Consider the following 8,986-nt stretch of genomic DNA (forward strand, 5'->3'; position numbering starts at 1 on the left):
GAGGTTTCATTGTCTACTAATGAACAGTAGTAGGGGCTTAAAGAAATTGACTAAGTTTGTTGACCATAAACATAATATCTAGCTTGATGTTGACTAAATACTGTAGTAACCTAATAGCTCTTCTATAGGTAAAAGTGTCTGAAAGAGGAACACTATCATAGAGAGACAAGTTCTTGTTTACTACCATGGGTATAGGAATAGGGGAACAATTCAATATCCTAAGCCTATTGAGAAGCTCATTAATGTATTTTTCTTGCTTTAAATAGAGTCCTGTAGAGGTCCTATATGCTTTAATCCTAACAAAATGATGTAGATTCCCAAGATCTTTAAGAGAAAACATTAAGAAATTGCATTTGAGCTTGAAAGTAGGGTTATCTATTTTATATCAATGTGTTGCTTCTAAACTTAACTTGGGATGTCCATGAAGTGTTTGTTAAAATATCTAAGAAAGGAATTGGAGCTGGATTTAGGAAAGTATTAAAGTCCTATTGGATGCTTATTGTAAATTGAGCCTTGATGCACTCAAGGTGTTTGATAAAAAAAAATGCTTGAGAGAAAATTTGGCAAAAATGCAAATTGCTAAATTTTCATATTATTAGTTTTAAAGGAATATGTGTAAGTGGTGGCTCAAGAAATTAAATTGGAATCTTGGAGTATATTTAAGGTAGATAATGTTGACTAATGATTATGGTGCTTCATTAAGCATTAAAAAGGTATAAAAAGGAATAGAAATGTCTTCTGTTGCTCTAGTTGGATCATTGACAAGTCACTAAATTGATAATGAAATTGTTACTTGTGTATATTTAATTATGGTATTATTTGGGATCAATTTATATGCCATTAATTATTTGAGAAAATTACTGGGCAAGCAAAATTAGAAAATGTAGAGAGAATTTATTGGGGTAAAAGAATTTTATTAGTGTTGAAGGTAAGGTTGTTAAATATTTACTTAATTTAAGAAAAGAATAAATAAATAATTTTTGAATTTTTGATTTACTTGTTAGGCAATTAATGGCATTATTGGAACTAAAGTGAGAAATTAAAGTAAACAAGTTCAAGAATTCTTAGAGAATTTCTCAAGTGAGTAGGTAACGTCTTAGGTAAATTTCTCATAAACTGTTTATAAAAATCCTTTTATCTAAGTTTTAATAATATTAGCCCTTTATAAGTTATATGAACATTATTGTCCATTCTATATTTTTATAATATGTTTTATATAATAATTATGTTATTAATGAAGGTATCTTGATTTTCCTAATACTTTATGTTATTAATTAGTCATGATTGAAGTTAATACATGACAAACGATGTTACTTTTTAAAAACAACTTAATTTCTTTACTTTATGTTTGGTATGCAAGTTTTTAATACAACAAATCGTGCATGAAGGATAAGAAAATGAGTATATGAATGAAACATGAAAACTGAATTGTATATTTTGAAAGTAAAATTTTTGAAATTACTTTTCAACTCTATGCACGCTTGATTTAAATAGAAAGACTGAATTCAAAACGTTAGATGCTAATGGCAGTTCCATTAGCCTTTAGTATACCTAGCTAGCAGGGTAGTTGGAGGAGCTGCTAGCCCCATGAACAGGCCAACGCACATGGAATGGAGAGATCGATATTTGTAAGCATCGTACTCACGCTTGTTTCATGGGCTTAGTGCCTGCTCTTATTTCATGGCTTTAAGCTGTGTCTGATTATTTCGTGGCTTTAAGCCATACTTGTTGGTTATTTACTTTCGTAGACTATGTGTTTACACTTGTTATTCATTTTAATAAAGTCCTCCTGAATTTAAATTAAAAATTTATCATTTTTATATTAATTCTCTAAAAGCATTCTACCTAATTTTACCATTACTTGAAATTTTTATGTTCTATAAATAGTATAATTTTTGAATAAATTTATTGTTCTATTATCATTGTTTAATTTCATGATTGTATTATTGAGAAGACTTATTCTTTATTCTTAGTTCAAGTATATGTCTCAGTATTTCATTAACTTGTTTAAACTAAATTTATTAATTCTATCTTTATAATTTTTTTAATTATGACTTTGATTGGGATGATACTCACCCAAATTTTTTATCTCAGATATTGACATTGACCCTGCACCTTCTGTTGATATAAGGGACATAATTGTTTTTCTAGAACCTTGGAAGCATGCGTTAATTACTTTTGATATAAATATATTTTGTACTATGAAATGTTAACTTAGCGCTCCATGTATACCGTAGTTAGATCCTAGCCTCAGCTTGCTAGTATGAATTTTTTGGATTGGCTAACAGGTTTTGTTATTATAGAAATTTTAGAAAGTCTAAATTATAGGGGAGACTCTGTTGAAATTTCTACAAAACATTTAAACTTTACAAACTGAATCATTATTATATATAACCTAGATATTAATATTTTAGCTTAACCTCTAGCTAATTAAGGTTTATAAAATATGAATTCATCTCATATTTCATGTCAGTCATACCCTTATTATCGGGATGTGATAGAGATTATATTGGAAAAGGACCTCATAGGTCTATATGTATTGCATCAAGAGGACGTAGTGTATAAGAAGTAGAAATCTTATAGGGAAGTGAGTGAGATCTTCTAAATTTACAAGGTTTACTTCATTAATTTCATTTAAATTCACATCACAAGCAATAATAACTTGATTCAAAACTCTAAGACTAAGATGGCCAAGCTTGTAATACTAAAGCTTCCTAATAGAGCTACATTTAGAACTAGCAATATTATTCTTGTTATTTCCAACTTGTTCTATCAAGAGAGCTTTATGAAAGCCTTTGAAATTGTCCTTTTGTAAATTGACCTTCTTTGCATCTACCTTGTATAGTCCTCCTTTATGTTTCACTGCTTGGAGCAGTGTAGTTTTGTTCCTTATGTTTTAACAACAATAGCAGAAGAATTTAGAGATACCTTAGCATATTATCATATGAAAGCTTAGGAATGCTAATCAAATTCTTCTTAGTGTTAGGAGCACAGAGAATATTATAAGAGTAACAAATTGACCAGGCACGTTTTGAATATTAGAAGAGCCCATTTGCTAAATTGGCATATTTTGACCATTAACAACAAATAATTTGACCTTAACATCTATCTTAACTACATTCTCAAGCCTAGTTGAGTCATTTGTAATATGAGTGGCCTGGTAGTACCACTGTCTAGGTACCAAAAATCATCATTCACCACCTCTAGTAATGCATAGTAGATATAGTCAAAAGATGTGTTTCCATAGTCAAATTTGCTTTTATTGGTTGGTGGCTTGAAAGACCTATCAAATTATTTAAAGTAGTTATTAACATTGTGCCCTAGTTTGTCACAAAGAGGATAAGGTGTCTTATTACCTCTATAGCCAGAACGCCCTCTTCTTGTAGTTTTATGACATATCACGCCAGCCACTACAAAAAGAGAAGTCAGAAACAAGATTAGCAAATTGGATAGAAACATTACATTGACTAATCTGATTTAGTTTCTTAAGCTTGGATTCATGAATGAGCAAAGATGCTAAAAATTCAAGCTAGCTAAAATCTTCCTTGTCAAGCCCTTAAAATAGAGGATGACTAACACGGGTGTAAATTACATTGCGCACTCCCGTAAGCCTAAAAATAAAAATTTATTTCATTTTTTTAAACAATCAAGTTAAATAGAAGTTTGTCAATTACAATTGTCTAGTATTATCAATTGACCAGTAGCCTATAGGAGTCTTATTTGTTGAACACCTTTTAAAAATAATTTTTATAATAAATAAATAATTTTTTTAATTTTACCCTTTCTTGATTAACGTGAATGCATTTAATATAATTGTATTATGATTTAAAGAGAGTAAAAATAAAAATATCTTTTTTTTCTATGATATTAAGAAAAAAATTAACTTTTTTTAATTGCTTGAAATGGTTGAAAATGTCTTATAATAAATATAGAAATGAGTAATGATTGATAACTAATTGTCCAATACTAATTGATAACTTCAAAATGATTTTATAAAACTTTTTATATATATATATATATTTATTTTGTATAAGACTTGGGAGTGTGTGTCTGTGCGCACACTTTTCATGCTAGCTGATCCCAACAGTATTTACATAACATCTCAAATTTCTCAAAAGTAGGGAATCGAACTTAAAGCCAGAAGACTTTTTAAATTTGATCAGAAGTTAAAGATCTTGAAGCTCATTGAAGCAGGGCATTCGAACATTTCTCCTTATTTGTGTTGTAAGATCCAAATAAAGTGGTCGATCAAATCTTCTTTTGTGAGACTCAGCTCTTATTCAATTGGAAAATGCTGTCTACTCCATAGTTTGTTCTTATCCTTTGTATACAGCCAGATCCTTCGTCGAATAATAATTGGAATAAAAATATATACAGAGCATGTTAATCCACACAGGATCTTTTAGAATGAGTATTGAACGAATCCAAATAAAAAAAAATGAATTTAAATCATCCGAAGTTGGAATTGATAAATTTCGGTGAAGTTTGCTTTATTTTTTTTTTTGTAGTATCTTCACTCAACAACAACAAGCTTTATCCTACTAAATAGGATTGATTATATAAATTGTGTGACATCATTATACTCTATCATTTATCAAATTTTAAAATATTGTTAACTAAGAGATTATAATCAACAAATTTTGTAAGTGTTTTCTTTGACCTTCCTCTACTTCTTTTAACAGGGCCTAAAATTATTCATTCTACTCTCATAATTAGTGTCTACCACGATGTTCTTTGCACATGTTCAAAAAATCTCAAATAATTTTTTATCATTTTTTCTTCAATAGATGCTACACCCACTTTTTTCTTGTATGTACTCATTTTGAAATTTATCTTTACATATATATTTGCACATCCATATAACATTCTTGTATTTACTATTCTAACTTTATGCTCTTATTGTTCTGTTAAAGCCCAACATTCACTACCCTATAACATAGTAATTCAATAAAATTTTTCTTTAAATTTATTAGATACCTTACAATAACAAATAACTCTGTTAGCCTTTCTTTAATTAAACCACCTAATTTGTATCCTATGTGCAATATTTTCATTAATTTTTCCATCATGTTAAATAATAACTCTCAAATAATCACTTGAATTATAATTTAATCTCCTAATATCACTTCCTAATTACTATTGACTAACCTCTTATCAAAATTATAATATAAATATTTTATCTTACTTTTACTCAAGTAAAAACCTTTTTACTTCAATATCTTTCTTCATAACTCAAGTTTATAGTTAATCTCTCCCCTTGTCTCTACAATAAGAACTATATTATCCGTAAAAAGTATGCATTTTAGAATTTCCTCTACAATATGCTCATTCAAAATATCTAGGACCAAGTCAAACAAATAAGAACTCTAAAATGATCCTTAATGTAGTATAATTCTTATAAAAAAGTCTTTTGTTTCACCGCTATATATTTTTATACTAATTGTTGACCCTCATACATATCTTGTATAGCTCTAATACAGACAACTCGAACTTACTTATTTTTTAAGGCTTTTTAAAGTACTTCTCTCAATATATAATTATAAATTTTTTTTAAATCAATAAAATCATGTGCAAGTCTTTACCTTTGTATATGATAAATGATAATTTTATATTTTTTTATCCTTTTAATTTAGACTTTTAAATATTTAATTGAGATTAATTGAGTCTAATTGAATACTTTTTTATTTTATTAGTTAATATTTAGTTTTAAAATTTTAACTAACTAAATCTTTAATTTTAAAATATAAATAATATATTTAATATTTTACACAGTTGATATTTAATTTTATTTTATTTGTACAACTTTTCTAGATTTAATTTAAAAATATTGATAGAAATTATTATAAATAAGAAGAATATGAATATACTTAAAGATTAAATTAAAAATTAAATTTTAAAATTTTATTTATATTTTTAATTTTTTAATGTAGTTTTTAATTAGGATTATTATAATAAGAAGAATATGAATATACTTAAAGATTAAATTAAAAATTAAATTTTAAAAATTTTATTTATATTTTTTAATTTTTTAATGTAGTTTTTAATTAGGATTATCTGAAGTAATTTTGTTTTTGTAATAAATTATTAGGTTTTATTTGAAAAGAAAAAAAAGACGCGGTTGCACAAGAGGCCCACAACTTTGGGAATGAAACTGGGACCCACGACTTTTAATAAATAGAGAGGAATTGGGAAGACACGGACGACTTTAGAATTGAAAAGAGGGGGCGTTGGCGGCAGAAAATTTTGGAGAAGGGCAGAGACGTGTGCTATCGCAAACCTCTTTACCTTCTTCAATTTCGGTTCAGCCTGTCATGGTGACGCTCGTTTCATGTTTTGTTGGTGTGATTTACAAGTTTTAAGTTATGGAGAGCTAATTTTCGTGGTATAACAGTTATAAATTATAATTTTAAAATTTAATCAGAGTCTTTAATATTTAAAAAAGATTTTATTTTAGTTTTATTTCAATTTACTCTTATTCTCTCTATCTTTAAATTTTATGATTTAATTATTATTATTAATTAGAATAACTTTATTATATGATTTTTGAATTATAAATTTTATTTGAGATTTTAATTACTATAATCAATTAATATAGTAACTTAAGAGTGATTTGACCTAGCGTGGGTAATTATTCAAGCTTTATTTCTGGTGTGTTTAGTATATAAACAGTTGTTAGATTGTGGGTTAAGGGAGATTTTAATTAATCTATAACTTAATTTTTTATTTAATTCTTGAATGATAATTTGAAAAAAAATATAATAAAACTAAAATAATAAAGTTTAATATAATTAGTTTATTTTGTGGATGATGAAAATTAAATTTAATTAGGTGATTGAGTTGTAATTGATTGCTTTACTTATTCTTGATAATTTTCTCAGCTGAATTTTCTTTATTTAATTTTAATTTAGTTTTTTTAAATTTATTTTATCATAAAAAAATTTCTCATTTTTTACCTTTTTATAACTATAATTCAAATAGTTGCTATATTAACTTTTAGAGAAACAGCCTAAGTTGCATTTTATTATAAAATTTAATTTTTATTAATTTTGATGTTATTCGACAGTAGTGTTGGTATCGATAATTTTTCATTAATCATCTTAATAGATGAATATTTTTGCAATTGCCCTGCTTGACATGGAGCAAAACTTATTCTCAAAAATATTAATTTTTAATTTCAACTTATATTCAATTACTCTTTTCCATAATTTTATTATTTGACTCATAAATTTAACCCTATATAGTTAGCAATATTTTGAATATCCCTCTGTAGTATTTTTGCTCACTTTATTACTTTTTATAAAATATAAAATCTTCTCTTTCTAAAAAAAAACTTTACGGAAATTCACAAATTCTAACTTTAAAGAATATATCAAAAATAAAGGTTCATTTTAATTTCAAAGCCATATATAACTTTTGATTTACAGAGACTTACGAATGAATGATAGATATCTCAAGTATCTTCTTCTCAATTCTAAAATTAAATCTTTGTATGCAAAACTCGTTTTATTTTCACGTCATTCCGTTGGATCTACATCAGAGAGAAACAAAGAAAGCGCCCTTCTATCTCCTCTTGGATGATAATAATGTAAATTTGATATATATACTCATATATAAATTGATGAACAAAAGTCTAGGACAAAACGAGAGATATATATACTGCATGTATCGTCTGTACAATTAAAATAGCAATTGCCTTTTTCTTTTTCCTCCACGTCTTTGTTTGTGGCCTCGACGCGTTTTCGAGGACTTATCAGAAGACTATAAGATGAAACTGAAAAGTGTGTTTGCTGGCTCGTCTTGTTTCTCACCAGAGGCGCATGCTTTAGACTTCGCTAACCCAAAGATAGAGGTTGAACTTCGATGGACTGTGTATCATAAATTACCACCCAATCCCTTAGCCTCTGATCCCTTCATGATTCTCAGCCTCTTGCAAGATGACATGAACATACTGCAATATCACCAGAAACAGCTCCATAAGACATGGTGGAAATATATACGAGACACATAATATTCTAACAAATATTTAAATCTTAAAGGGTAGATCTCAGAAGAAAAGATCAAGAAAATCAGAAACAGGCAACTTACTTCCATGGAACATCTCCAACAAGCATCCAGTCGCCATCCTTGTCTTCATAAGTAGGAGCGTATTCAGATCCGTTGTACCCTTCCCTTTCTGAGTATTCACCTGTACCATATCAGATTAACCCAGAATCATTACTAAAATGTTTTCCTTGAGATCTCAAGCGAAAATTGTAAACTGATCGATGTAGAGAATCTGTGGGGTTTTCTTACCAAAGGTGCACTTGAACATGTTCTGCAAGGCCTTGAGGAGTTGTGTGTAGCTGTTGTAAACCTTGAGATCTATCTTCCTCAAATAAGGTGCACCGTCCATGCTCACTTTCACATACATATTTCCGGCCCCGTCACCCTCTTGCGATCCCTTTCTTTGCTGGACACAATTCTTCCTGTAAGATCGAATGGGTGGCCATCCCACTACTTGTACCCTGCACCATCAATTCTATGTCATTACACGTTTTTTTATATATAGATATATAAATCAAATCCTGTTTAATTAATTCTGATGAAATATTATCATCACTTACTTTCCCGGTGGGGCGTTATCTTGATCGTCGGAACTGTTACAGGCGTTGTTCTTGCTTACGCATGACTCCTCATCCTCACTTGATTCCCGCCGACACCTCTTGTTGCTCCTGACGCTGCATGAACGTTGATCTTCTTCATCCCCTCCTGGCAATCCCAACCTTAGCTCCGTGTCCTTCAGATTCATGAACTCACCGTCGAAATTGATCCCCATTTCTTGATTATCTCTGAGCACCAGAACTTGCTGCTGTACGTGTATTAATCCAAATCCAAAAGGTTATTTCGATTCTGATTTCTGAGTGCGTGTGTGTCCGAGAGAGAGATGGCTGTGGAGATGTTGATCGCCGAGCGCTTGGTGAGATGCAGATTTTGAGATTGAAGACTT

At 29.0% G+C, this 8,986-nt stretch overlaps 1 protein-coding gene across 1 annotated transcript; it reads right to left on the reverse strand.

The window, feature by feature from the left end:
- Positions 1-7,581: 7,581 nt before the first annotated feature.
- Positions 7,582-8,986, reverse strand: LOC129323118 (auxin-induced protein 22D-like). The gene is made up of 4 exons (XM_054969691.1): positions 8,604-8,986; positions 8,293-8,504; positions 8,086-8,185; positions 7,582-7,948 (listed from the first exon to the last, which is right to left on the reverse strand). The coding sequence occupies exons 1-4, from the start codon at positions 8,813-8,815 to the stop codon at positions 7,873-7,875; spliced, it is 600 nt and encodes a 199-aa protein (XP_054825666.1). The 5' UTR covers positions 8,816-8,986; the 3' UTR covers positions 7,582-7,872.

The sequence above is a fragment of the Prosopis cineraria genome, unplaced genomic scaffold (assembly GCF_029017545.1).
Source record: "Prosopis cineraria cultivar Desert tree isolate PC_DT_omini unplaced genomic scaffold, ASM2901754v1 PC1, whole genome shotgun sequence".
NCBI classification, from domain to species: domain Eukaryota; kingdom Viridiplantae; phylum Streptophyta; class Magnoliopsida; order Fabales; family Fabaceae; genus Prosopis; species Prosopis cineraria.

Coding starts and splice junctions, on each gene's coding strand:
- LOC129323118 (XM_054969691.1), bottom strand. CDS start 8,815: ATGGGGATCAATTTCGACGGTGAGTTCATGAATCTGAAGGACACGGAG. Junction 8,186..8,292: donor CATGTTCAAGTGCACCTTTG/GTAAGAAAACCC, acceptor GATATGGTACAG/GTGAATACTCAGAAAGGGAA. Junction 7,949..8,085: donor GTTGGAGATGTTCCATGGAA/GTAAGTTGCCTG, acceptor GTGATATTGCAG/TATGTTCATGTCATCTTGCA.